Here is a 27,834-nt window from a genome sequence, read left to right as displayed (position 1 = left end):
AGGCTAAAATGGCCAGGCCTGGACGTGGAGGCCTGACAGTCTCAGCCAGGGGGCCCCTTCCACGGCCTGACCACAGCCCTGATCAGGGCACTGCCAAGGCAGCATTGCCCAGGAGCAGCTCGGAAGGTCTGAGTCTGACATTCAGTGGGGGGAGGGCAGAGGGAGGGGAGGGCCTGCTGAGAGGCCAGTGGGCCAACCTGCTGGTGGGGTCAGTGGCAGCCAAAGCTCAGGGAGGTGGGTGGTCTCTGGGTGGAGGGGCCACGGTCTCCATCAGAGATGAGGGTGCCGGCAGGGGAGGGAGTGCGGCCTGTGCCATTTCCCTGTGGAAATCCGAGGCAGGGCCCAGGGCAGCACATTTCGGGGCTACAAGTGGCAGATGGGGCAGAAGCCAAACAATTTGCGACTCCCACTCAGGGAAGGACCAGTCTCTGTGTCCAAGGAGGGTGGCACCAAGGCAGGGAGGGTCACTCAGGACGCTGGGGCTCACAGCGTGCATGGGGGCCCCATCCCCTCAGCAAGGGAAAGTGAAGACGACCCTCAGAGACCACACGGGCCGACTTCGGGGGTCGCTGTGCAGCTCCCGAGAGTAACGGGGGTGAAGAACTAGGAGCTGTCTGGATGCATCCAACTGTGCGTGTCCGCGTGTGTGTGCGCGTCCGCATGTGTGTGTCCGCGTGTGTCCACATGTGTGTCTGAGTGTCCATGTATGTGCGTGTCCGCGTGTCCACATGTGTGCGTGTCTGTGTCCGCGTGTGCATGTCCATGTGTGTGCCTGCAAGGCTCCCATGTCCACACCACAGGCAGAGAGCAGTGAGGAGGCTGTACACAGGACTGCTTCCTCGGGGCCAGCGGGTGTGAACTCAGGGCCACTAGCTTAGCGCATGGCTCTAGCCTTCTGGGTCATTTTCACACTGTTGAGAGAAAATCAACCAAGGAGGGAAGATCACTTGAGTCCAGGAGTTCCAGACTAGCCTGGGCAACATGGCAAGACCTCATCTCTACAAAATACTGTTTAATTCGTCGGATGTTGTGTGCACCCGTGGTCCCAGCCGCTCGGAGCCGGAGTGGGAGGACCGTATGAGCCCGGTTGCTTGGGCAGAGGTTGCTGTGAGCTGAGATCTCACCACTGCACTCCACTCCAGCCGGGGCAACAGAGTGAGACCCTGTCTCAAAAAAAAAAAAAGAAAGGGCCGGGCGCGGTGGCTCATGCCTGTAATCCTGGCACTTTGGGAGGCCGAGGTGGGTGGATCACCTGAGGTCAGGAGTTCAAAACCAGCCTGGCCAACACGGTGAAACCCCATCTTATTTAAAAAAAAAAAAAAAAGGAAAGATAAGTCTGTCTCCCCTCTCCTCTCCCGACTCTCTGGCAGGGGCATGGGCTTGGTGGGAGCTGGGGTGGATGGGCATGAGCAGGGCAGTGTACAGGGGCTGTGCCAGCCTCACGGAGGTGAAGGCTATTTCAGGCCAGCCAGAGCCTGCACCTGTGGGGGAACCTCCTCGCTGCAGTAATTGAGGCAGAATCCCAGCTGGGGGCGAGGTGGCTGTGATCAGAGCCTCCAGGAAGTGCAGCCTACCTGATGCTGGCCAGGCCCGGACTGTCCCCGCTAGTGTCTTGGAAAGGTCCTGCCAGGGTGGAGGATGTGTGACAGCAAACCCTCAAGGTCAGTCCATCCCAGCGAGTGTGTGACAGGTATTCACCAGTGCCCAAGGGCCCAGCAGAAGGACCCTGAGCCCCAGGAGGTGTCCACAACCACACCCTGCTGGTGGGGTCACCAGAGAGGCCCCCATGAGCCTCACTGACCATCAGGTCCCTTCTCTCCCTTCCTGGCCTCCATCCCTCTGCTGTCCTCACCCCCACACCACTGGAGCCCAGGCCCTCTTTCCTAGGATCCCAGAATTGGACCCCTAAGCCAGTGTGGCATTGAGGGCAGGTCCTGGACTCGGGGCTGGCCTTTCCCACCCTATCAGGAGAAGGCGGCCTGGTGGGAGTGCTCACAGAGGCTGAGGCTTCAGGGCTGAGCAGGCTTCCTGCTGGGGACTAGGCTCAGACCCTTGGAAGGGGAGGTGACCGAGCCAGGACCTGCCCCACTCCTGGACATGCTGCAGCAGCTCCAGCCTGGAGGCCAACCTGTGGTGCTGGTATTTGACTGACCCAGTTCTGGAAAGGCCTCTGAGATTTTCAGTTCATCTGTTGTTCCTTGTGAAAGAGCCGGTACTTGCCCTAAATCCTGCCCTTCAGGTAAACAGCTGGGATGTGGTCTGCTTCCATCGCTGAGCATATCCCTTCTGAACTGCATAGACCTCTCCCCAATGGGCCACAAGCCTGGGCTTGGGGGTGACAGGTGGGCCCCAGACACAGGCATGGCTTCTGTTCCTAAGTCCCTGTTAAATGTTTCTTCCTGAGAAACCGGATTGGGCAGCTTCCTTGTTCACGTCTCCGCTTCCCTGGACTTGGGGCAGGCCCGCTTACGGCAGGACACCCTCCACCTGTCAGCTGTGGGCTGAATCACGGCCCTCAGAGAGCTCCACATCCTCGTCCTCGGACCGTGGAATGTGTGACCTTACCTGGCAAAGGGGACTTGCAGGTGGATTAAAGTAAGGATCCTGAAACCAGAGATGACCCTAAACTCTAGGTGGGTGCAACGTCACATGGGCTCCTCAGAAAGGCAGGAGGCCAGTCAGGGAGAGATGGAAGACCGGGCACTCCCGGCTGTGAAGATGGAAGGGGCCGCGAGCAAAGGGGTGCAGGTGCCCTCCAGACACGGAAAAGGCAGGAAACTGACTGAGCCCCTCCAGGAGGAACCAGCCGGGCTGCCCTGTTTTAAACTTCCGACCCCTCAACTGTAAGAGAACAAATGTGTTACTGTAAGCCTCTCAGCTTGTAGCCATTTGTTACAGCAGCCTCAGGACACTTTCAAGCCCACCAGGATTAGGCCTGTAGGCCCAGAGTAGCACAGAGCCCCCTCCACTGCAGGGGGCTGGGGCGGTGCAGGGGCAGGACCGGTGCAGGGGCAGGGGCGGTGCAGGGGGCAGGGGCGGTGCGGGGGCAGAAGCCATGGTGCGGGGACAGGGGTGGTGCGGGGGCAGAAGCCGGGCAGGGGCAGGTGCGGTGCAGGGGGCAGGGGCGGTGCGGGGGGCAGGGGCGGTGCGGGGGCAGAAGCCGGGCAGGGGCAGGTGCGGTGCAGGGGGCAGGGGTGGTGCGGGGGGCAGGGGCGGTGCGGGGCCAGGGGCGGTACGGGGGGCAGGGGCGGTGTGGGTGCAGGAGCCATGCGGGTGCAGGAGCCGTGCGGGGGCAGGAGCCGTGCAGGTGCAGGAGCCGTGCAGGGGCAGAAGCCGTGCAGGGGCAGCAGCGGTGCAGGCAGCAGCATGTCAGACACGGAGCAAATCTCATAAATGAGGCCGCAGACCCCCTGCCTCAGCACCCCATGCCCTCCGCTGCGTGCTCTTTGGTCCAGGGCCTGTGGCTCCTGGTGTCCTCCATGAGGAGGGGTGGCCAGAGGGGGCCTCGTCGGGGAGGGGCTGGTTCTGCGGAGGGTCCTCTCCCACCCTTCTCCTTGTTGGCACAGAACAACCAGCCCGGCGTTGCTGGAGATGGTCGGTGGATTTCTTGCACAGGTGCACGTGAGTCAGGAGAGAACTGGATCTGCCTCAGAGGCACGGCGATGTCACCACCGAGGCGTGAAGGAGCCGGGTGGGCCTGGAACCCAGGAGCAGACACACTTGGCCAACACCTGGAGCTGGGCCTTAGAATCGAGCAGGGAGGGCGGGGAAAGGAGGCCTGGCCTCCTATCCCTGAGGGCTTGGCCCTGGGAAGTCCTGCAGGGATCCCACGCTGGGGCACTCAGGCCAGTCCCCCAAGGCAGAGAATGGAGCGCAGGACGGGAGGAGCGAGGCCTGGCAGGCAGGGGCAGGGCTTGCCCTTTCCTCTGAGGGCGAGATTTCTAGGGCGTCAGCTGCCACCATTTCCAGCAGCACCCCTGAGCGTGGCTGGCGGAGTGCTGGGCATTCAGCCAATCACGGGTCGGGAGCTGCTGGGATGGGAAGGAGCCATCACACCTCAACACCATCGCCATGAAAATATTTATTTGTAGGTATCACAGAAGTCGGCAGGACCAGCATAAGACAGAGGCAGCCTATACAGCGTGGGACCGAGGCTCACAAACATCCACAGGGCACACTGTGGATGGGGGCTGGCTGCTCCCAGCAAAGGAAGCCACCCCCGAACCCGCAGCCACCGCACTCCCTCAGCAGTGGGACCGCAGGGGCAACAGGTGGTTTGACACCTCCAAAGAGCTGAGCTCCGTTCCAGGGAGGGGCCGGGCCAGGCCGCAGTCCTCCTGTTGGTCCAGTTTTGCCATCACTAGATGAAGCTCTGACTAGAGCTCTCATCAGAACAATGCAGCCTTGGAGTTGAAGGCACCCCAAAGGCCCCCCGACTTCACGCCCTCCGCTCCCCAGAACACCAGTGCCTCCACCTCCTGTCACCAGGAAGGGCCTTCAGACACCTCAAGGGGACCTATGACCGTTTGAACTTGGCGCAGGTCCTCCCAGCTGCTCGACACACTTCGCGACACACTAGAAGGGTCTTCCAGGCCTGCCCACCAGCCCTGCACCCACCCTCTTCCTCCCAGGGCCTGGGTCTTGGGTTAGAAAGTCACTTGAGGGCTTCGGAGGCCACCGACCAGCCTTGCGGCTCAAAGTGAGGATAAAGACGCTTCCAAGCTCCCACCCTCCTTCACAGCGATGCTGGCTTTGCAGGCCACTGGGCGGGGCGAGGCGAGGCCCATGGTGTCACTCAGGACAGGCTTCCCAGGCCGTGTGGGGGACTTCCGAGACACAGGCTTAGGGTGGTGTCCTCCCCTCTCCTTCCTCACCCACCCCATCTGCCAGACACTGGGCTTGCCCTTGCTGTCCGTCCCAGCACTGACCCGCAGGACAGAGATGCCTGGGCTGAGTGGCCCTGTGGCCCTGGAAGGCAGATCACACCAGAAATGGGTTTCCTGTTGGACAAAGATCAGAATGGCCCTGTAGTGAACCGGTGACGGGAAGACAGGAGGCTGGCATTTGAGGGTGCTGTCCCCACCACAGCCCTGAAGCCAGGGCCCCCACAAGGCTTGTCCCAGGAAGGGGGTCAGAGATGGAGGGGAATCTTCCGCTCTGGGACAGGGTCCTGCTCGGCTCAGACAGCAGGAAAACTTAACAACGCCTGTTTACGCTGCCAGAATGACAGAAAGATTCCAGGAAGAGCTTCTTATTACTACAAAGTTTAGGGTATGGACCAGTCAGATCTAAACTTACTCATTAAACTCGGTTTTAAACAAACGAGCACACTGTGTGTCGACGAAAGGCAGGAATGTGGTTTTAGACACTGATGGAAACAGGAAGCATGAGAACGAAGAGCAGAGGCGACAGGAGGACACACACACGGCAGGAAGCCCCAGCGGGAGTGAGTGTGGGCCCTGGCCGGGATGCCGGGCTGTGGCTGGGGCACAGCTGCCACGCTGCGATGCCCACCGGGTTCTGCAGGGATGGGACATGCACGGAGCCCAGCTACTCACTGGGGAGCGTGGCTCAGGCCACACACATGGGTTCCTACCCCCTAACAGAGCCGAGCCGCACACTGAAGGAAGTCCCCTAGAAGGGTGAGGGCGGCTCTCTGAGACCCGGCCTGGCTCTGGCCTGGTGGCAGCCTCTGCTGCTAGAGGCGGGAGGTGTCTGGTGTGCGGCTGGAGGCAGCAACTCCGGCCAAGGGAGGCGCTGTCTCTAAAAATTTCAAGATTCGGCCGGATGCGGTGGCTGAGGCCTGTAATCCCAGCATTTTGGGAGGCTGAGGTGGGTGGATTACTTGAGGTCAGGAGTTCGAGACCAGCCTGGCCAATATGGTGAAACCCTGTCTCTACCAAAAATTCAAAAATCAGCCAGGTGTGCTGGTGTGCACTCGTAATCCCAGCCACTCGAGAGGCTGGGGCAGGAGAATCACTTGAACCTGGGAGGCGGAGACTCCAGCCTGGGTGTCAGAGCAAGACTCTGTCTGAAAAAAACAAATACATAAAATCCAAGATTACCACCCCCTTCCACCTGCAGGTGGCCAGCCAGCACCTGCACCTAGCAGGCAGGAACACACACACGACATGGCCAGCTCTGCCCACGGCTACAGGACCACATGGGCTCAGGCCTCCTCCCCTGTGCTCAGAGTCTGGTGGGGGGTGGGGGACAGGGACAGTGTCTACCCAGACCCACCAGGCCAAGCTCCAGGCTTCCCTGGCTCAGGGCTGACAGACTTCCAGGCAGTGGACCTGGCCTCCCAGAGCCACCCTCCCTAGGGCCTGGGATCCTTCTGGGTGCCCCCTGGGGCTGCTGATCAGCATCTGTCTGAGTGCTTGGTGGGTGGACTCTCCAGGGAGTCTCAGGGGAAGCCACTGGCCTGGTGGTGAGAGGCCACGTGGAAGGAAAGTGCTATGCAGGCACGTCCCTCTGGTGGGCAGAGTGGCGTTGGGGGACCACAGAGCTCCCAGCTGGACTTGGAAAGCCCAGTCCAAAGTTCTCATTTCCCTGTCTCCATATAACCTGCTCTGTTCACTCACAAACTCCAGTCCCCACCCCGCTCTGGGCCCAGGCATGTGCTCCACAAAGAGGGGTGAGGCTCATGAGGCCAGGCAGGAGGCAGGGAGAGAGGGACATTCCCAGCTACCTGGGCAGCAGAGCACAGCCCAGGCACACGGTCGGGCGCCTCTGATCTGCATAAAGGTGGATTCTGCTGCCCCACACAGGGGGCCCCATCAGAGGGCAGGAAGGACAAGGAAAGAGCTGCAGCCGCCAGAAGACTCTCACCTCTCTCTAAAGAGAACAAGAGGCTGGGGCCAGGGCAGGTGGACAGGCAGGGCGGGGGCTGCTCGGGGCCCAGCTGTCTGAGAGCCATCCATGCCACCTGCCCTGGCCGGCGCCCTCCCAGGGCCTTGTACCTTGTGCCCCACCATGGGCTCTGCCTTCTCTGACACCAACCACGAGAGACACCTGAGCTCACACGCAGTTTTATTTTCTGACCTCGAATGGCAGTGGGGACAATTACCCCAGGGGCTTGGGCCTCCCACCTGCTGTAGGCACCTCTCTAGAACGGTGATCTCAAGATGAAAACAACCCTCACTTACTCATCAGTGTGGCTAAGCCAAGCCTCCGTCCATGTAAGACCAAACATCTTAAAAACTGGTTCTAATGAGCTTAAGAACAGGGCATGAAGCGAAGCACCCGTGGTAACTATCTGTTCTGCAGAATTAACACGTGCACATAACCTTGGCAGACTAGGCAAGAGTTTAAAATCCATTTTAACAAGGATCCCATTGTGGAATTTCTCCTTATGGTGTACAGGAGGTGGTCTGAAAAAGCACATTAAGAAAGGATTAAAATCCCGTACCCTGATAAGAAGCAGGCAGTGCTGCAGGATACAGCGCTCACCTTAAAAGAAATTCCGCTCCGTGTTCTGCATGCCACTAACTAGGGAAAGTACAAAGGAAGATCAGTTCTAATTTGGATCCAAGCCACAAGAAAACCCACGGCCAATTCCTGGATAGGAAACGGAAAATCAAGACCACCGGGGCCTCTGCCCGAGTCATGAGAGACGGAACACGCCTGGGGGGATGCCCGCCACCTTCCCCATAGGGGCTAAGGATTTCCACAAGAGCCCTGCCTGCACCAAGGCACCATCTGCTCCCAGAAACCCCCATTTCTTTCTCCTTAGTCGCAGCCCAGGCCTCTCCTGGCTCTGCAGATATGGCCAAAGAAAACAGACGGGAAGTTTCGGATTGCGACACGGAGCTCAGGATTTATGGGCAGCGTCTGCGGGGACGGTCATTCTCCTAATTCTTGCTTAATTAGGGAAGTCCAAAAACCAAACCTGATGTGGGAACTCAGCCTCTGAAACCAGCCTCAAAGAGCCAAGAATGGAAGCGTGCTCGCCAGGAGCCCCACACCCGGCGCTGTATTCTCACGCTGGGTTTTCACCAACTCAAGGAAGAGAGACATTTAGGTTCTTTCCCTGCTGCTCTACTCGCTCTGGATGTTAAAAAAGAAAGAAAGAAAGAAGGAAAAAGAAAAGCTTTCCTCTGGCCACGTGGCACATGCCCCAGTCTCCACTTGCCAGTGGGGGTATTTCCACTTAAAAGCCCCACTGAGGCCCCAGGCCGTGGTAGCTCGGGGGAGGGGGGCCCTGCGCTCACCCACTGGGTAGGCTGCCTCCCCGCCAGGCTCCGGCCACAGGCTTCCTCCTTCCTGCTGGGGCGGTGGTGCCCTGCAGGGAAGGGCAGCCCTGGACTGCAAGGGGCCTGCCACCCACGTCCTTGGAGCCAGGAAACACAGCAGGGAAACTCGTGCCCGACTCGCTGGTTGAGGTGGGGGAGCGAGGCACCCTGACACACGCTCGTGAAGACATTCAGAACGAACAGAGTGGGGACGGGCGGGGGATTCCATCTAGACTTGCATCTCTTCGCTTTAGGGCATTTTTCAATAAAAAATGCACCCCTGGCAAGTGAGTCTTTCCGGAAACACTGGAGCAGCCTCACAGGAGGGTGTGGGCTCCGGGAGGGCCCGCCTGTGGGGACGGTATTGGGGTGGGGGTACCCCTTTGGAGAGTCCGCTTCCCAGGGGCCCCCACTTCCTGCATCTCCCCATTTCTGTCCAGCTATGGGTTTCCTGGAGACACAAACCTCTGCACACCCCAGAGATGGGGTACAGGGGTACAGGGGTGTGGCTGAGAGCAAGGCAGGCCAGAGACAGGCACTGCTGCCTCCAGCTATGCCTGGGAGACCCCAAGCTCAGGGCATCGTTCAGCAGAGGATGACTGCACACCCCAGAGCTGGTGCTGGGGCCTCTGCTGCCACTCCAGCCTGCCCAAGGGCCTGGGAGCTACCCACCCCCACCGTGCCCACATCCACCTCAGATTAGCAGCTCCCAGAGCGGCTTCTTGCCCCTGGGCATTTGCTGGGGTGCAGAATGTAGAACTGAGGGCAGGGGACAAGGGTTAAATGTGCCAGCGGGGCTGGGGAGCGGGCACCCCCCGTCCTGTCTGTACAAACGCCGTGGCTCCGTGCGCTGTCACAGGCCGCACCTGCAAATGTGCAGTATCCGCCTGCCGCAGCACGATGAGGCGAGTTCCCGCAGGGCACCTGATGGGTGACTCTCCAGGACTTCAAGGCTGCCCTCGGCCCAGCATGGACCTCACTGCACTAGCATCTTCCTCACACTGCTCAGCAGATTCCCAGAAGACGCCCATGGGGTACAGGAGCAACTGACTTGAGTTTGCTGGGGCCTGGCAAGGTCCCTGTCGCTGCACCTGTGCACATCCGAGCACGCTCACATCAGCCTCCCGCACGGTAAAACGACTGGGATCTGAAATCCCCAGGGACTGAACAAGCAGCCAAGTAGGAAACAAAAATTCGAATACAGGAACCGAGAGGATGTGGCGGAAATAACGGTAGAGCTATTTGGCATAATTCTTCCCGACCCTAACCATGCCCACCCAGCTCCTTCTCAGAGGTGCAAGGAAAGCCCACCCAGGCCCACCCAGGCCCAGCCAGGCCCAGCAGTGGCAACCGGGGGCTTGCTCGAGGCTCCACACTCAGCAGTCTCGGCCTCACCCTCTTTCTCTCTCCCCTGTGGAAATGCCCCCGAGATGGCAAATGGGGGCGTCTTCCCGGAGGCCCCAGAGCCATGTGGGGAGGGGAGCCGGGTTTTCAGAGCACAGATTTCTGTGACCGCTTTGTTATTTTTCACAAAGCACGACTGGCACATTTCACAATGAAGACCAGCGGATGCTGGACACTCATGAAAGAAAAAAATATCAGGTTTCGGTTGAAACGTTACATGTTTTCACAGGGACAGACACGGAGACACCGACGCACTGCGCGTCACGGGGAGCGCTGCGGCCCTCACAGCACCACGGCCTGGACGACGATCTCCGGCTCCTCGATGTCCCTTTTGCTCTGCACCATCCGCAGCTCCAGGTGCATGGGGCTGGGCTTCACTCCTTCCCCGGCCTGGGCTGCAGAGCGGGCAGAAGGGCACTGAGCTCCCATCTCAGAGGGGCTCCCGCTGCTGCCGGCTGCCCCGACTCCCAAAGGCGAGGCCAGCAGGAGACACTGGTCATACCCTAGAAACCAGCACACGCTGGCTCTTCCGTCCCACCCGCTTGGAGAGCCAGGAGCCCACGCAGCCCACGCAGCCCGGCCGCCGTACCTTTTGCACACTGGATGGTCCTCTGCAGAACATGGTGCATGGCAGACACGGTCTTCTCACAGGCCACCTGCGGGGAGGAGAGACTTGCTGTGCCCCTGTGACACTCACGACACCCGACATGCCCACTACTGCCGGAGGGGACTTCCAGTGAATATAAGGACTGTCCTGCTCTCCACACCTGGGGAGCTGGCTCCACCAGTGCCCGCACTGAGCCCTGGAGGACAGGCTTTGACTGCCCAGCAGAGAGCCTGGAGAGCTGAGTGGATGACTGGTACCAGCCACCTGCTCTGGACCAGAGATGGCTCACAGAAGGGACAGCCTCCTGACCTGCATAGAACTTGGCAGGCAGCACATGCTTGGTAAGAGTTCCCAGAATTAACTCCTTATAACGAGTCTATGGGGGGGCGTTCCTGCCTATAGCTCAGCCAAAGGTGCCGGGGAGCACTGGCCTTGCTCCCGGACTCCACAGCCCTGGGCTGGCCACACCCAGAATGTGACCTTAGGTGGCCGGGCAGTGAGGCCTCCTTGGGACACCAGCTGGCATGTTTCCACTGCCCTGCGCCACCAATTAAACACGGCAGGCCTGCTCAATGGCCCTGTTTAATTGCCCCTGAGGGGCCAGAAGAGAAGGAATGAGGGGACCATGCATTCACATTCCAGCTTGGGCTGTGCAAAGGCTGGCCCACGGGAGGTGAAGGGCCTCAGTCCACCTCTTCTGTTTGACACACCAGGACACTCAGCTGAAACTGACTTGTTGGGGAGGAGGTGCGCCCCGGGGGACATGTGGTTCCTTGAGGAGCCCGGCAAAGACAACACTGGGAGAGCCACCTCCAGGTCCTGACCCCTGAATCCTTCCTTCCCTGGCGCACGCAACGGTGACGGAGGCATCCTGACTTCCTCCTGCCGCTCCCACGGCACCCCTGCCCTACCCCACATTCCAAAGGGATGGCAAGCCCCTCCCTCCCCCTAAACCCACGCAGATGCAGCAGGGAGCACCCAGGGGAGTTGGAGGGGCTGAGCCCAGGGGCTAGAGACCACCTCAAACCACGGCTGGGCTCTGAACAGCGTTATAAGAAGACACCCTCCAGAGGTCCTCGGACTCAGATGACAAAACCACCTGGTGAGGCCCCAATGCAACTTTGCTGCACGTAGCACAGGAGGTCACAAATCTAAGTGACACAGTTGTAACAAAACTCCTCTGTCCCTGCTGAGCTGTGCACTTAATCACGGGACACACAAGAAAGTCTCACAAGACCCCATATCCCAACCTGCCATGTCTGTCTACCAACAGACCCACTCCGCCCTGCAGTGTCTGAGCAAAGCCACCCCACCTCTGCAAATCTAAAATGCAGACAAACATCCAGACGACACCCGGAAAGATGGCTCTCTGCCCCTGCCTGGACCCTGTCCTCAGCCCCCACCTATTGCCCCTGAAGGGCGGCTCCGGCCTTTCAGTCCCCCAGGTTGTTGACATGGTCACACTGTGGGAAATATGCTGCAGGGGGCCACACTTCCACAGCAGCTCCCAGGTCACCAAGGACATGACAGTCCCATGCACCCCGCAGCCCTGCACCAACGCCAGACGGGTGGCCTCTGAATCCAGGTGGGGCCCCACGGGTCTGTGAAGCACCTCTCACCCGAACCCCCCAAGACTCTGAGCATCCCTAGGTCCCAAATAAGAGATGGGGAGGTGATGTGAGGGTGACAGGTGCAACTCCGGAGCCCACAGCCTGGCCACTGCCCTCCCCCATAACTGGGCCAGCACTCAGCGCCAGGCCATTGGCTCAGCAGGGTCCCTCCACCAGAACTCTCGTACCCTGCTCCCCATGAGGTGCCATGGGAGTGGCCTAGGAGGGGAGCAAGGAGCGTGGCTGACCTTGAGGTTGCTGGGGTGCTTGTGTGTCCACGCCAGGAGCATGGCAGCAAACAGGTCCCCGGTGCCCACAAAGACGGCGTCCACCTTGCGAATGTCCATCCGGATGCGCTCCATCACTGTGGAGCCGTCGGGACTCCCTGGGGGAGAAGACGGGCAAGGCCACTGAGGCCTGCAGCTCCTCTGCCATGGCCGGCCTCCCTGTCCCTGGTCCTCCTAAGCACAGTGGCAGCGAGGGTCACAGGGGCAGAGCACAGGGTGGTCTCTCTCAGGACACGGGGGCATGCATGGGGGCCCCATCACCGCTGCAAGGGAAAGTGAGACTACACCCTCAGAGGGCCACACGCACAGGCTGGCCAGTCTCGGGGGTCGCTGTGCAGCTCCTGAGAGTAACAACAGCGTCAAGAAGTAGGAGATGTCTGGACGCATCCAAGTGTGTATGTGTGTCCACGTGTATGTCCATGTGTATGCACGTGTGTACATCCATGTGTATGCATGTATGTCTGTGCATCTGTACGTGTCTGCATGTGTCCACGTGTATGTCCATGTGTATGCACGTGTATACATCCATGTGTATGCATGTATGTGCATCTGTACGTGTCTGCATGTGTCCACGTGTATGTCCATGTGTATGCATGTATGCCTGTGCATCTGTACGTGTCTGCATGTGTCCACGTGTATGTCCATGTGTATGCACGTGTATACATCCATGTGTATGATGTATGTCTGTGCATCTGTACGTGTCTGCACGTGTCCACGTGTATGTCCATGTGTATGCACGTGTATACATCCATGTGTATGCATGTATGTCTGTGCATCTGTACGTGTCTGCATGTGTCCACATGTGTCCATGTGTATGCACGTGTGTACATCGATGTGTATGCATGTATGTCTGTGCATCTGTGTGCGTCTGCATGTGTGTCCACAACGTATGAACGTGTGTATATCCATGTGTACACATGGCTGTGCATCCGTGTGGATCTGCATGTATGTGTCCACGTGTATGCACATATGTACATCCATGTGTACCCATGTATGCCTGTGCATCTGTATGTGTGCGTCTGCATGTGTCCATGTGTATGCACGTGTGTACATTCATGTGTATGCATGTGTCTGTACATCTGTATGTGTCTGTATGTGTCCACATGTATACATCCATGTGTATGCATGTATGTCTGTGCATCTGTGTGCATCTGCATGTGTATGTGTCCACACGTCCATGTGTATGCACTTGTGTACATCCATGTGTATGCATGCATGTCTGTGCATCTGTATGTGTGCATCTGCATGCATGTGTTCACGTGTGTCCATGTGTATGCACGTGTGTACATCCATGTGTATGCATGTATGTATGTGCATCTGTATGTGTGCGCCTGCATGTGTATGTGTCCACGTGTATCCATGTGTATGCACGTGTGTACATCTACATGTATGCATGTGTGTGCATCTGTGTGTGTCTGCATGTGTCTGTGCCCATGTGTATGTGTCCACGTGTGTCCATGTGTTTGCACATGTGTACATCCACGTGTATGTGTGTGCATCTGCCTGTGTGCATGTGTGCGTGTCTGTGCATGCCCATGTGTATGTGTGCCTGTCCAATTGTGTGCCCGTATGCATGTGTGTGCAAGCATGACTCCATGTGCCTGTGTGTGCACGTACGGCTGTCTGCAGTGTGTGCCCGTGTGCATGTATGCCTGTGTATGTGCCTGTGTGTTCACATGTATCTGTGCTTGTGTGCCTGTGTGCGTGTATGCCTGTGTACCTGTCCGTGTGCGCCCATCCGTGTATGTGTGCATGTGCCCATGTGTATGTGCATTTGTGCCCACATGCATGCACATTTGTCCCATACGTGCAAGTCTGCATGTCTGTCTCATGTATGTGTGCACGTGTGCCCGCATGTATATGCATTTGTGTGTGCCCACAGGGCTCCCATGTCCACACGCAGACACAGTGGTGTGGAGGCTGTACACAGGACTGTTCTCTCGGGGCCGAGGGTGTGGACTTGGGGCCACTAGCTTAGCTCATGGCTCTAGCCTGCTGCATCATTTCACACGATTCAGAGAAATCAACCAGTTGGTGTCTCTGTACTTAAACGCTAAGAACAGCCAGGCAGAGGCGTCCTCCCAGTGAGCTCGGGGACACGGCCCGGCTGTGAGGGAGGTCTACGATGCTGGGCTGTGGAAGTCGGCTCCAGCCGGGCCATTCATCATCGCCTGTGCAGTGTTGGGAATTCCACCCGATCCCTGAGAGCCTATAAAATGGGGGCGTCATCCCAGTGCTGGATAAAGCATAATTTTCATGCTATTGAACCTAAAACATTCTTACAGCCCCAAAGGACATCTTCCTCTGGGCAACCCGAGGAGCCCGTGGCACGTGACTGGGGCACTTACTCCTCCTCTGGCTCCCCAGCACAATCAGGTAGTCGCTGCCCCGAGGGGAGGGCAGGTCAGAGCTGGTGATGACCACCGTGTCGGGGCCCATGGAGTGCAGCATGTCCATCACCTGCCAGCGGCATGGGGAGCGTCAGCTGCAGCTGCCACACCCCACTCCCTGCAGCCCATTCCCAGTGGTGGCACTCCCGGGAGGGGAAAGAGCCAACTGGTCAGCCACCATCCCCGCCAAACTGCCAGCCCAAACAGTGTGGCTGCCCCAGGTGACCCGAGAGGGCCTCCCCCTGGGGTCTGGGCAGGGAAATGAACAGACGCATCCCTGTCCTGCATCAGGGAGGAGCTGGCCTCACTATACCTCCGCTTTTCTGTAATTCGTAGAAAATCCTGTCTCCACTGCACAGTTGCCTCAGAGCAGGCAGCATGAATGTGCACACGCGCACACACACACGCGCGCACACACACACACACACACAGAGCACGTGTCCATAGCAGAATCTGGACCCTGCCCCAGGGCCCGCTGACTCTGTGGCCCCCGGGCCCAGTACCAGCTCAGTGAAAGGCCTCAAAGTGAGAGGAGTGGCCCCTGCAGTGGCCCATTCCCAGGAAAAGGCTCCTGGGCTGTGAAAACTCAGGGCAGGGCCAGGCTGCCTCGGAACGTGGCCCAAAGCACGTGGACACCCACCGCAGTCTGCTGGTGTCCGCCCTAAAATACACGTGGAAACATCACACCCACATGGCAGTATTCTCAAGGGCTTAAGTCATGGCAGTATTCAGCGGCTTGAGTCACAAGGGCACCCCTTCTCCACGCCCGATGAGAGGGCTGGAGGGAGCGGCACGGGCTGTCCACACACAAGGACGTAGCAACGAGGCGCGGTCCTGGCAGCAGAGCAGCTCTTGCCAGACCCTGAGCCTGCCGGCACCTTGACCTTGGACTTCCCAGCCTCCAGAACTGTGGGGAACAAAGTTCTGGGGTTTTTTTCTTTTTTTTTGGGAGATGGAGTCTCACTCTGTCACCCAGGCTGGAGTGCACTGGCATGATATCGGCTCTCTGCAACCTCCGCCTACCAGGTTCAAGCGATTCTCCTGCCTCAGCCTCCCGAGTAGCTGGGACTACAGGCTCCCGCCACCACACCCAACTAATTTTTGTAGTTTTAGTAGAGACGGGGTTACACCATGTTGGCCAAGATGGTCTTGGTCTCTTGACGTGATCTGCCCGCTTCGGCCTCCCAAAGTTATGGGATCACAGGCGTGAGCCACGAAGTTGGGCCATTTTGTTTGTTTGTTTTCTGAGACGGAGTCTCACTCACTTGGTTGCCCAGGCTGGAGTGCAGTGGGGCGATTTTGGTTCACTGCAACCTCCACTTCCCGGCTTCAAGCCATTCTCCTGCCTCAGCCTCTCCAGTAGCTGGGATTATAGGCACCCACCACCTCGCCTGGCTTTTGTATTTTTGGTAGAGATGGAGTTTCACCTTGTTGGCCAGGCTGGTCTCAAACTCTTGACCTAGCAATCCACCCACCTTGGCCTCCCAAAGTGCTAGCATTAGAGGCGTGAGCCACTACACCTGGCTAAAAGTTCTGTTTTTTAAATAAATCATCCAGTCTCAGGCATTTTGTCACAGCAGCCAAAAGGACTAAGGTGACTACCCAGGCTCGATGCCTACGTGACACCCGCGGTCCGCAAGTCTCGGAGAAAATGACTGAAGAAACTACCTCGGGCTGCTGCATCTGCTGCTGTCTCAAGCGTCCAGCCCACCCTTCCCTACAGCCTGCCCTGCAAATCCCAAACCAGCCCGGGAGCCCCCAAGAGCTCAAGCCGCCACCTTGTAATATCTCTTCAAACACATGTGCACGCATGCACACACACGCGCACACGCGTGCACACACGCATGCACACACGCGCGCGCGCACACACACGCATGCACACACACGCGCGCACACACACATATCCTGCTGGTCTCTGGAGGCCCCTGACTGGTGGACGGTTCAGTCACCACTGGGGAGAAGCGACCCCACGGTGCCACTCAGGCAGCCGTCTCCTTACCGCCACGGCTTCCTCCTGGCTGTGGATCTTCTGGCCACTCAGTAACCTGGAAGACAGGCGGGGGCAGGAAAGCGGGGACAGGTGAGGCCCTCCTCTCCCGGTTGTGTGCTGACATTCCCAAAACCCCAGCGGCTCTGGAAACTGCCATCCCCACAGGGAACTCTGTCCACTGGCCACCACGGGCCAGGGCCTCTGCAACATGTGGGGTTTGGTTCCAAAGGGGCCCCTCACACGACAGGAGGCAGGCAAGGCCCAGTCATGGCTGCTGTGTATAGGTAACCATGGCGATGAACAGCGGCCACAGCACAGGGTCCCAACATGGGTGACTGACGTTCACACAAAGTCAAAACAGCCGATAATGATTAATGCATGGGCAGACCACCCATGGCTCGGGGCCCCCCGGTTCGGACAGGCCCAGGTCAGGGATCCCAGGACTCCAAGAGTCCAGTCAACCCCATCCCTGTGTGAATGGGGGGCTCGAGACCTGGCTCAGGGCCAGGTAGAGCTACGCTGTGATAGGCACCGGCCCCCTCCTTGGGTTGCTCCACGCTTCACGGCACTGGGGTGCTGGTGGCTTCCCCTTGGCGTCTGATTCTTTAGCTGGGGGGGTGGGGCATGCACCCAAAGAAAGACCTTTTCAAACTCAGTATCAGGCAGGCAGGCAGGCCCAACACACTTCGCTTCCCCTCACAGGGTGGCAGGTGACCTGGCCTCCTCCACAGCTGCCCCCCCACCCCCGCTGTGGTGGCCCCGAAAGCCCGCAGCTCCAGGACACTGGTCCTTTTCCACTCCTAGGGGCTCTGTGGCTCTTCATGGGGAAGGACTGGTACTGTTCGCCATTTAAATGACTTACTCTGCCAGGTGCAGTGGCTCATGCCTGTAACCCCAGCCCTTTGGAAGGCCAAGGCAGGTGGAACACTTGAGGTCAGGAGTTCAAGACCAGCCTGGCCAAACATGGTGAAACCCCATCTCTACTAAAAATACAAGAATTGGCTGTGGTGGTTCACGCCTGTAATCCCAGCTACTTGGGAGGCTGAGGCAGGAGAATCACTTGAACCCGGGAGAAGGTTGCAATGAGCTGAGATTGCGCCACTGCACTCCAGCCTGGGCAACAAGAGTGAGACTCCATTTCAAAAAATAAATAAAGTAAAACATAACTTAATATAATGATACTATGATATAATATAAATAAAATGACTTACTCGGCCTCAAATTGGTTGGGCGTGATAATATCTGCAACCGGCACCACCTTCTCTTTGTAAACAGGAAGAAGGTCCTCCGGGACATACTGGGAACAGAGGAGACAGCAGGAGAGTTACTCCCACCAGGGGGTGCTCCCCAAAAAGACCCCTGAAGTCCAGGCTCGGGGCAGGTCCCTGGCTGTGCAGACAAGTGGTTCCCATCACAGGGCACGCGTGGCAGAGGCGCATGAGACTGGGGACCCTAAGAGCCGCAAGGGGCCGAGGGAGGACTCGGGGCACAGTGAGTTCCTGCAGAGGGCCTGGGAGGAGGACGAGGTGAAAAAGAGAGGGAGGGAGGGAGGAGGGAGAGGAGAAAATGGAAACCCGGCAGGGGGGTGGAGTCCCCGGTCATTGGGGAGGGCTGGGAGCCCGGCGGTGGGTGGAGTCCCCAGTCATCAGTCATCGGTCATCGGGGTGGGCTGGGAGCCCGGCGGTGGGTGGAGTCCCCAGTCATCGGTCATCGGGTTGGGCTGGGAGCCCGGCGGTGGGTGGAGTCCCCAGTCATCGGTCATCGGGGTGGGCTGGGAGCCCGGCGGTGGGTGGAGTCCCCAGTCATCCGTCATCGGGGAGGGCTGGGAGCCCGGCAGTGGGTGGGGTCCCCTGTCATTGGGGAGGGCTGGGAGGCAGATGGTAGGTGGAGTCCCTGGTCATCAGTCATCGGTCATCGGGGTGGGCTGGGAGCCCGGCGGTGGGTGGAGTCCCCAGTCATCGGTCATCGGGGAGGGCTGGGAGCCCGGCAGTGGGTGGAGTCCCCTGTCATCGGGGAGGGCTGGGAGGCAGATGGTAGGTGGAGTCCCCTGTCATCGGGGAGGGCTGGGAGTCTGGCGGTGGGTGGAGTCCCTGGTCGGGGAGGGCTGGGAGCCTGGCGGTGGGTGGAGTCCCTGGTCGTCGGGGAGGGCTGGGAGCCTGGCGGTGGGTGGAGTCCCTGGTCGGGGAGGGCTGGGAGCCTGGCGGTGGGTGGAGTCCCTGGTCGGGGAGGGCTGGGAGTCTGGCGGTGGGTGGAGTCCCTGGTCGTCGGGGAGGGCTGGGAGCCTGGCGGTGGGTGGAGTCCCTGGTCGTCGGGGAGGGCTGGGAGCCTGGCGGTGGGTGGAGTCCCTGGTCGGGGACGGCTGGGAGCCTGGCGGTGGGTGGAGTCCCTGGTCGTCGGGGAGGGCTGGGAGCCTGGCGGTGGGTGGAGTCCCTGGTCGGGGAGGGCTAGGAGCCTGGCGGTGGGTGGAGTCCCTGGTCGTCGGGGAGGGCTGGGAGCCTGGCGGTGGGTGGAGTCCCTGGTCGGGGACGGCTGGGAGCCTGGCGGTGGGTGGAGTCCCTGGTCGTCGGGGAGGGCTGGGAGCCTGGCGGTGGGTGGAGTCCCTGGTCGGGGAGGGCTAGGAGCCTGGCGGTGGGTGGAGTCCCTGGTCGGGGACGGCTGGGAGTCTGGCGGTGGGTGGAGTCCCTGGTCGGGGAGGGCTGGGAGCCTGGCGGTGGGTGGAGTCCCTGGTCGGGGAGGGCTAGGAGCCTGGCGGTGGGTGGAGTCCCTGCTCGTCGGGGAGGGCTAGGAGCCTGGCGGTGGGTGGAGTCCCTGGTCGGGGTGGGCTGGGAGTCTGGCGGTGGGTGGAGTCCCTGGTCGTCGGGGTGGGCGGGGAGCCTGGCGGTGGGTGGAGTCCCTGGTCGTCGGGGAGGGCTGGGAGTCTGGCGGTGGGTGGAGTCCCTGGTCGGGGAGGGCTGGGAGCCTGGCGGTGGGTGGAGTCCCTGGTCGTCGGGGAGGGCTGGGAGCCTGGCGGTGGGTGGAGTCCCTGCTCGTCGGGGAGGGCTAGGAGTCTGGCGGTGGGTGGAGTCCCTGGTCGGGGAGGGCTGGGAGCCTGGCGGTGGGTGGAGTCCCTGGTCGGGGAGGGCTAGGAGCCTGGCGGTGGGTGGAGTCCCTGCTCGTCGGGGAGGGCTAGGAGCCTGGCGGTGGGTGGAGTCCCTGGTCGGGGTGGGCTGGGAGTCTGGCGGTGGGTGGAGTCCCTGGTCGTCGGGGTGGGCGGGGAGCCTGGCGGTGGGTGGAGTCCCTGGTCGTCGGGGAGGGCTGGGAGTCTGGCGGTGGGTGGAGTCCCTGGTCGGGGAGGGCTGGGAGTCTGGCGGTGGGTGGAGTCCCTGGTCGTCGGGGAGGGCTGGGAGCCTGGCGGTGGGTGGAGTCCCTGGTCGGGGTGGGCTGGGAGTCTGGCGGTGGGTGGAGTCCCTGGTCGTCGGGGTGGGCGGGGAGCCTGGCGGTGGGTGGAGTCCCTGGTCGTCGGGGAGGGCTGGGAGTCTGGCGGTGGGTGGAGTCCCTGGTCGTCGGGGAGGGCTGGGATCCTGGCGGTGGGTGGAGTCCCTGGTCGTCGGGGTGGGCTGGGAGTCTGGCGGTGGGTGGAGTCCCTGGTCGGGGAGGGCTGGGAGCCTGGCGGTGGGTGGAGTCCCTGGTCGTCGGGGAGGGCTGGGAGCCTGGCGGTGGGTGGAGTCCCTGGTCGTCGGGGAGGGCTGGGAGCCTGGCGGTGGGTGGAGTCCCTGGTCGGGGAGGGCTAGGAGCCTGGCGGTGGGTGGAGTCCCTGGTCGTCGGGGAGGGCTGGGAGCCTGGCGGTGGGTGGAGTCCCTGGTCGTCGGGGAGGGCTGGGAGCCTGGCGGTGGGTGGAGTCCCTGGTCGTCGGGGTGGGCTGGGAGTCTGGCGGTGGGTGGAGTCCCTGGTCGGGGAGGGCTGGGAGCCTGGCGGTGGGTGGAGTCCCTGGTCGTCGGGGAGGGCTGGGAGCCTGGCGGTGGGTGGAGTCCCTGGTCGGGGAGGGCTAGGAGCCTGGCGGTGGGTGGAGTCCCTGGTCGGGGACGGCTGGGAGTCTGGCGGTGGGTGGAGTCCCTGGTCGGGGAGGGCTGGGAGCCTGGCGGTGGGTGGAGTCCCTGGTCGGGGAGGGCTAGGAGCCTGGCGGTGGGTGGAGTCCCTGGTCGTCGGGGAGGGCTAGGAGCCTGGCGGTGGGTGGAGTCCCTGGTCGGGGTGGGCTGGGAGTCTGGCGGTGGGTGGAGTCCCTGGTCGTCGGGGTGGGCTGGGAGTCTGGCGGTGGGTGGAGTCCCTGGTCGGGGAGGGCTGGGAGCCTGGCGGTGGGTGGAGTCCCTGGTCGGGGAGGGCTGGGAGTCTGGCGGTGGGTGGAGTCCCTGGTCGGGGAGGGCTGGGAGTCTGGCGGTGGGTGGAGTCCCTGGTCGTCGGGGTGGGCTGGGAGTCTGGCGGTGGGTGGAGTCCCTGGTCGGGGAGGGCTGGGAGTCTGGCGGTGGGTGGAGTCCCTGGTCGTCGGGGAGGGCTGGGAGTCTGGCGGTGGGTGGAGTCCCTGGTCGTCGGGGTGGGCTGGGAGTCTGGCGGTGGGTGGAGTCCCTGGTCGTCGGGGTGGGCTGGGAGTCTGGCGGTGGGTGGAGTCCCTGGTCGGGGAGGGCTGGGAGCCTGGCGGTGGGTGGAGTCCCTGGTCGGGGAGGGCTGGGAGCCTGGCGGTGGGTGGAGTCCCTGGTCGTCGGGGAGGGCTGGGAGCCTGGCGGTGGGTGGAGTCCCTGGTCGTCGGGGAGGGCTGGGAGCCTGGCGGTGGGTGGAGTCCCTGGTCGTCGGGGTGGGCTGGGAGTCTGGCGGTGGGTGGAGTCCCTGGTCGGGGAGGGCTGGGAGCCTGGCGGTGGGTGGAGTCCCTGGTCGTCGGGGAGGGCTGGGAGTCTGGCGGTGGGTGGAGTCCCTGGTCGTCGGGGTGGGCTGGGAGTCTGGCGGTGGGTGGAGTCCCTGGCCGTCGGGGAGGGCTGGGAGCCTGGCGGTGGGTGGAGTCCCTGGTCGTCGGGGTGGGCTGGGAGTCTGGCGGTGGGTGGAGTCCCTGGTCGGGGAGGGCTGGGAGCCTGGCGGTGGGTGGAGTCCCTGGTCGGGGAGGGCTGGGAGTCTGGCGGTGGGTGGAGTCCCTGGCCGTCGGGGAGGGCTGGGAGCCTGGCGGTGGGTGGAGTCCCTGGTCGTCGGGGTGGGCTGGGAGTCTGGCGGTGGGTGGAGTCCCTGGTCGGGGAGGGCTGGGAGCCTGGCGGTGGGTGGAGTCCCTGGTCGTCGGGGTGGGCTGGGAGTCTGGCGGTGGGTGGAGTCCCTGGTCGGGGAGGGCTGGGAGCCTGGCGGTGGGTGGAGTCCCTGGTCGTCGGGGAGGGCTGGGAGCCTGGCGGTGGGTGGAGTCCCTGGTCGGGGAGGGCTAGGAGCCTGGCGGTGGGTGGAGTCCCTGGTCGGGGACGGCTGGGAGTCTGGCGGTGGGTGGAGTCCCTGGTCGGGGAGGGCTGGGAGCCTGGCGGTGGGTGGAGTCCCTGGTCGGGGAGGGCTAGGAGCCTGGCGGTGGGTGGAGTCCCTGGTCGTCGGGGAGGGCTAGGAGCCTGGCGGTGGGTGGAGTCCCTGGTCGGGGTGGGCTGGGAGTCTGGCGGTGGGTGGAGTCCCTGGTCGTCGGGGTGGGCGGGGAGCCTGGCGGTGGGTGGAGTCCCTGGTCGTCGGGGAGGGCTGGGAGTCTGGCGGTGGGTGGAGTCCCTGGTCGTCGGGGTGGGCTGGGAGTCTGGCGGTGGGTGGAGTCCCTGGTCGGGGAGGGCTGGGAGTCTGGCGGTGGGTGGAGTCCCTGGTCGTCGGGGAGGGCTGGGAGTCTGGCGGTGGGTGGAGTCCCTGGTCGTCGGGGTGGGCTGGGAGTCTGGCGGTGGGTGGAGTCCCTGGTCGTCGGGGTGGGCTGGGAGTCTGGCGGTGGGTGGAGTCCCTGGTCGGGGAGGGCTGGGAGCCTGGCGGTGGGTGGAGTCCCTGGTCGGGGAGGGCTGGGAGCCTGGCGGTGGGTGGAGTCCCTGGTCGTCGGGGAGGGCTGGGAGCCTGGCGGTGGGTGGAGTCCCTGGTCGTCGGGGAGGGCTGGGAGCCTGGCGGTGGGTGGAGTCCCTGGTCGTCGGGGAGGGCTGGGAGCCTGGCGGTGGGTGGAGTCCCTGGTCGTCGGGGTGGGCTGGGAGTCTGGCGGTGGGTGGAGTCCCTGGTCGGGGAGGGCTGGGAGCCTGGCGGTGGGTGGAGTCCCTGGTCGTCGGGGAGGGCTGGGAGTCTGGCGGTGGGTGGAGTCCCTGGTCGGGGAGGGCTGGGAGCCTGGCGGTGGGTGGAGTCCCTGGTCGTCGGGGAGGGCTGGGAGCCTGGCGGTGGGTGGAGTCCCTGGTCGTCGGGGAGGGCTGGGAGCCTGGCGGTGGGTGGAGTCCCTGGTCGGGGAGGGCTGGGAGCCTGGCGGTGGGTGGAGTCCCTGGTCGTCGGGGAGGGCTGGGAGCCCCTCCTGGCTGCCTCAGACAATCTTCATCTATTTGATTTGTCTAAGTTGCCCAACAAACAATTCAATACATGGTTTTCTCTGATGATCAAATTTAAGCTGAAGCCAGTGCGCAGCTCTGGGAGAATTCTGCGGGCTTTACGGAACATTCCGCCAGTCCCTGCTGGCTGAGTGACCTGAGTCCCCAATCCCTTCACTTCACTTTGCTCCCGGAAACCTCCCTTGGAGACCAGGGCCCTGCAGGGGGGCAGCTCTGCACATGGTGCTCAGAGCACTTGAGGTGGCCACGTACTGGCTGCTGTGACCAGGCTGTGACATGGCTTAGGAGGCACTAAGGATGGGTGGGCGGTGCCTGGAGTCCCTGATCCCTGGACCAGAAAATGGAAGGAGAGCTCTTTAGAGTCCCGTTTTGGGTAGGGAGGCCCAACACACCCCTCTGACCTCACGGAAACGGAGATATGGATGAGTGCTCATCTGAGACAGGGGCTCATGTTTAGGCCACTGTCGTTCAGAAAAACAAATGTGACAACATCAAGGGTCCCTTAGCCACACTGCACTGGACAGCGGCCCCAAGTCTTCGTGATCCAACACGAGCACCTGCCGAGGGTCAGCAGAGCCCACCCAGGTAGCACTGTGAAGGGAAAGCAGAGGGCCGCGAGCTGGGGCGGGCGTGGGGCACGGAACCTTCCAGAGAACAAGCACAGGAGAAAGTGGACAAAGACAGACGCTGAGCAGAACAGCACACCCACTCATGAGACGCCCAGTGACAGATATCCTGACTTCAACCACCGACCCAGCGGGGCAGGCAGGGCACAGGCCGGGCGTGTCCTGTGGCCGTGGAGAAGCCCACTGTGCTGAGTGAATGTGCAGCCAGCAAACAGACACGCGAGGCACAACGAGAACGAAGGCGGACGCTGAAACAGCCTGGGCGCAGACCACAGCAGGGTGACCCGGGCTCCTCCCGCCTCTAGATTCTAGGCTTCTGGGCTGGCCACCGGGGATCTGTTCTCCACCCACCTGATCCCACGTCAAGCTCTGCAGGCTGCAGCTGCTGCTGTTATGATACAGCTCACAGGCTGAGCGGTTTCTAGATTGGTTTTTGTTTTTTGAGGCAGGGTCTCACTCTGTGGAGTGAGTGTACCAGTGCGATCTCAGCTCACTGTAGCCTCCACCTCCTGGGCTCAAGCAATCCTCCCACCTCAGCCTCCCACGTAGCTGGGACTACAGGTGGGTGCCACCACACCCGGCTAATCATTTTGTATTTTGATTAGAGATGGTGAGGTTTTGCCACGTTGCCCAGGGTGGGCAACGAAGTGCTGGGATTACAGGCGTGAGCCACTGCGCTCAGCATGCTTTCTACATTTTTAAACGGTTAGGGGAAAAGAAAGTCAAAAAAAGAATGACATTTTGTGACACACAAAAATTACAGAGAATTCAAATTTCAGTGTCCACAAATGAAATTTTATTAGAAAATAGTCATTCATGGCTGGGTGTGGTGGCTCATGCCTAGAATCCCAGCACTTTCAGAGGCTGAGGTGGGTGTATCACTTGAGACCAGGAGTTCGAGACTAGCCTGGCCAACATGGTGAAACCCTATCCAGTAGAAATACCAAAATTAGCTAGGTGCGGTGGCGCACGCCTGTATTTCCAGCTACTCAGGAGGCTGAGGCATGAGAATTGCCTGAACCTGGGAGGCAGAGGTTGCAGTGAGCTGAGATTGTGCCACTGCGCTCCAGCCTGGGCGACTGAGTGAGACTCTTGTCTCAATAAGAAAAGAAAAAAGAAAATCGTCATCTGTTTGTGCACCTCTCACCAGTGGTGGCTTCTGTGCTCTGATAGGAGCGGCCGTGCGCCGGCAAAGCCTTAGATATTTATCTACTGTCTGGCGCTTTCCAAAAAACATGTGGGTCCCCTTCCTCCTTCCTAAGAAGGTTTGTCTCTTTTCCCTTGGACAGAGGAGTCTCACCAAGTTAGACACTTAGAGATGTGGGCCTGTCTTCCGGCTGGACAGGAAGAGCTCCACTCACAGCGCCCTTTTTTTTTTTTTTTGAGACAGAGTTTCGCTCTTGTTACCCAGGCTGGAGTGCAATGGCGTGATCTCGGCTCACCGCAACCTCCACCTCCTGGGTTCAGGCAATTCTCCCGCCTCAGCCTCCTGAGTAGCTGGGATTACAGGCACGCGCCACCACGCCCAGCTAATTTTTTGTATTTTTAGTAGAGATGGGGTTTCACCATGCTGACCAGGATGGTCTCGATCTCTTGACCTCATGATCCTCCCGCCTCGGCCTCCCAAAGTGCTGGGATTACAGGCTTGAGCCACCGCGCCTGGCCTCACCGCGCTTTTAAATCACACACATGAAATTACTCACCATGGAGCCCTCGCCGTCCCACTTGTCACCAAGGACCGGATCACACACTGTAGAGACACGGGCATCTTATCAGCAAGGGCTACAGCTGACGAGTAAGAAACCCTCAACATTTCTTTCTCCCCCCGCCCCCTTTTAAATTCTACACAGGATCTTGCTCTGTTGCCCAGGCTGGAGTGCAGTGGTACAATCATGGCTCACCACAGACTCAATCTTCCAGGCTCAGGCAATCCTCCTGCCTCACCCTCCCAAGTGGCTGGGACCACAGGCATGTGCCACCACACCCAGCTAACTTTCAAATGATTTGTACAGATGGGTTGCTGGTTTTGAACTCCTAGGCTTAAGCGATCCTCCCACCTCAGCCTCCCAAAGTGCTCGGATTTTGGGCATGAGCAACCGGATTTGGCATTTTTCTTTTCTAAGCTGCCAAGTTGAAGCAAATATTCTTCTCTTTTTAAATTTAACTTTTTAATGCAGTAAAAAATATCTACCTTAATCTTTGCTAGTTTTACCATTATCAGGCAACTCGGGGGCAGTGAGGACGTTCCCGCTGTTGTAGAATCACCCCCAAAACACTCTCATCTTCCCAAACCCACTGTGTCTCTGTTAATCACTCACTCTGCACTCTCCCTGCCTAAGCCTTGGAAACATCTAGTCTGCTTTTTTTTTTTTTTTTTTTTTGAGACGGAGTCTTGTTCTGTCGCCCAGACTGGAGTACAATGGCGTGATCTCGGCTCATTGAAAACTCTGCCTCCTGGGTTCAAGCGATTCTCCTGCCTCAGCCTCCGGAGTAGCTGGGATTACAGGTGTGTACCACCACGCCCAGGTAATTTTTTTATGTTTAGTAGAGATGGGGTTTCACCATGTTGGCCAGGCTTGTCTTGAACCCCTGACCTCAGGTGATTCGCCTGCCTCAGCCTCCCAAAGTGCTGGGATGACCTCCCACAATGCTTGAGACGCTGCACCCATCCTTAGTCTCTTCTCTACCTGGACGAACTGGCCTCTCCTGGATATTTCAGATAACGGGAGCACGTACAGTTGCCCTTTGGCGTGAGGCTTCTGTCACAGAGCATCACATCCTCCAGGCTCATCCATAATGCGGAGTGGGATTTCCTTCTTTTTCCAGGCTGCGTAATACTCCACTGTGCACACAGACATTTTGTCTGCCTGTCACCCATCAATGGACACAGCCTGTCTCCACCTCAGTCACTGGAATAACGCTGCTATGGCCGTGAGTATACACACGTCTGCTTGAGTCTCTGTTCTCAGCTCTCTCAGATGTTTACCCAGGGCAGATTTGCTGGCACATGGCGTCTGTGCGGGTTTGCCGGTCACATGGCGCCGGTGCGGGTTTGCCGGTCACATGCGTCTGTGTGGATTTGCTGGTCACATGGTGTCTGTGTCCTGCTTGTTGGAGAATTCCCAGCCTGTTTTCTACAGTGGCCACGCCCTTCTATATTCCCCTCAGCAGTGTGAGGGTTTCCCATCCTCGCCCACACTTGCTATTTTCTGTGTTTGCTGGCAGTCATCCCAGTTGCTGTGAGGTGCTTGTCACCCAAGCAGGTGCAGTGGCTCCCTTCCTCTTCTGGGGCTGCAGCACACACAACCCAGGCCTCACACGTCTGTCCCAACAAGCACCTTCCCTCTGGGCAACAGTACACAGTGTGGCAAAATGCTCGGGGCCAGGCCTGCCCTCCCGCTGCCCAGGAGACCTGCGACCCAGAGCGAGCCTGTCTGCCAGGCTGGGTGACGCTGCCCCTCCTCCCAGGCAGCAAGATGGACCCAGGGCTGCCTGGCCTCTAAGGAAAGACCCATCTAGGCAGATGCCCCGGAAGACTTGGCCTCTCCCTAGCCTGGCCCTGCCCCTCCCCCACTCCCCAGCCTGGCCCTGCCTGGGTGTGGCCGCTTGCCCCCTTCACCTTTAAAGTCAGTGCAGTCACAAAACGGTGCTGCCTGGGCCCCAGGCCTTCACACAGCAGCCCGCTATATGAGTATACTGACACCCCTACCTGTCGCCCACCAGCCACACAAGACACCAGGGTCACCGGCAAATGCTTGTAGCCTGAGGACTTCAGCAGGCCCACATCCTCGGAGGCCTGGCAGATGCAGCTCCCTGGCCCGGAGAAGCGGGGCACAGAGGGGTGCAGAGGAGGCAGGAAGCTGACACGTCCCCTCCCAGGCTCCCAGGCCAGCCCCACCCTGTGCGGGCCACACAGGGCCCGAGGGTGGACCCCTGCCTACCGTACACCAGCCCGGGGTTCTGCTGCTTCAGCTCACGCACGATGTCCACCACCATGGCCAGGAACGACTTGTCCCTTGTGTAACCTTTGGGGGAGAATCCAGGTTACCCCGGAAAACAGGAGACCCACCGCGATCGACTGTGGCTCCAAGAAAGATAAGCACCAGCACACCTTGCACAGGGGAGGGGAGGGAGGAGGCGG

The 27,834-nt window shown here is 60.5% G+C and overlaps 1 protein-coding gene and 1 pseudogene across 3 annotated transcripts in view; both read right to left on the bottom strand.

The window, feature by feature from the left end:
- Positions 1 to 4,068: 4,068 nt before the first annotated feature.
- PDXK (pyridoxal kinase) overlaps positions 4,069 to 27,834 on the bottom strand; it is a 45,766-nt gene continuing 22,000 nt past the window's right edge. For all 3 annotated transcript variants that reach the window (XM_035283310.3, XM_054249060.2, XM_035283311.3), the window contains 8 exons: positions 27,635 to 27,718; positions 25,397 to 25,443; positions 17,734 to 17,819; positions 16,532 to 16,577; positions 14,491 to 14,602; positions 12,104 to 12,240; positions 10,228 to 10,294; positions 4,069 to 10,033 (listed from right to left, as the gene is read on the bottom strand). In XM_035283310.3, the coding sequence (XP_035139201.1) occupies positions 9,921 to 10,033; positions 10,228 to 10,294; positions 12,104 to 12,240; positions 14,491 to 14,602; positions 16,532 to 16,577; positions 17,734 to 17,819; positions 25,397 to 25,443; positions 27,635 to 27,718 (692 nt within the window). In that variant the 3' untranslated portion in view covers positions 4,069 to 9,920. The remainder of the gene's footprint in view (positions 10,034 to 10,227; positions 10,295 to 12,103; positions 12,241 to 14,490; positions 14,603 to 16,531; positions 16,578 to 17,733; positions 17,820 to 25,396; positions 25,444 to 27,634; positions 27,719 to 27,834) is intronic.
- On the bottom strand, positions 4,482 to 9,783 carry LOC100894700 (uncharacterized; annotated as a pseudogene).

Source organism: Callithrix jacchus, chromosome 21 (genome assembly GCF_049354715.1).
Source record: "Callithrix jacchus isolate 240 chromosome 21, calJac240_pri, whole genome shotgun sequence".
Classification (NCBI taxonomy): Eukaryota; Metazoa; Chordata; class Mammalia; order Primates; family Cebidae; genus Callithrix; species Callithrix jacchus.
Note: the sequence above shows the minus strand (reverse complement) of the source record. Positions and strands in the feature narration are given on the sequence as shown.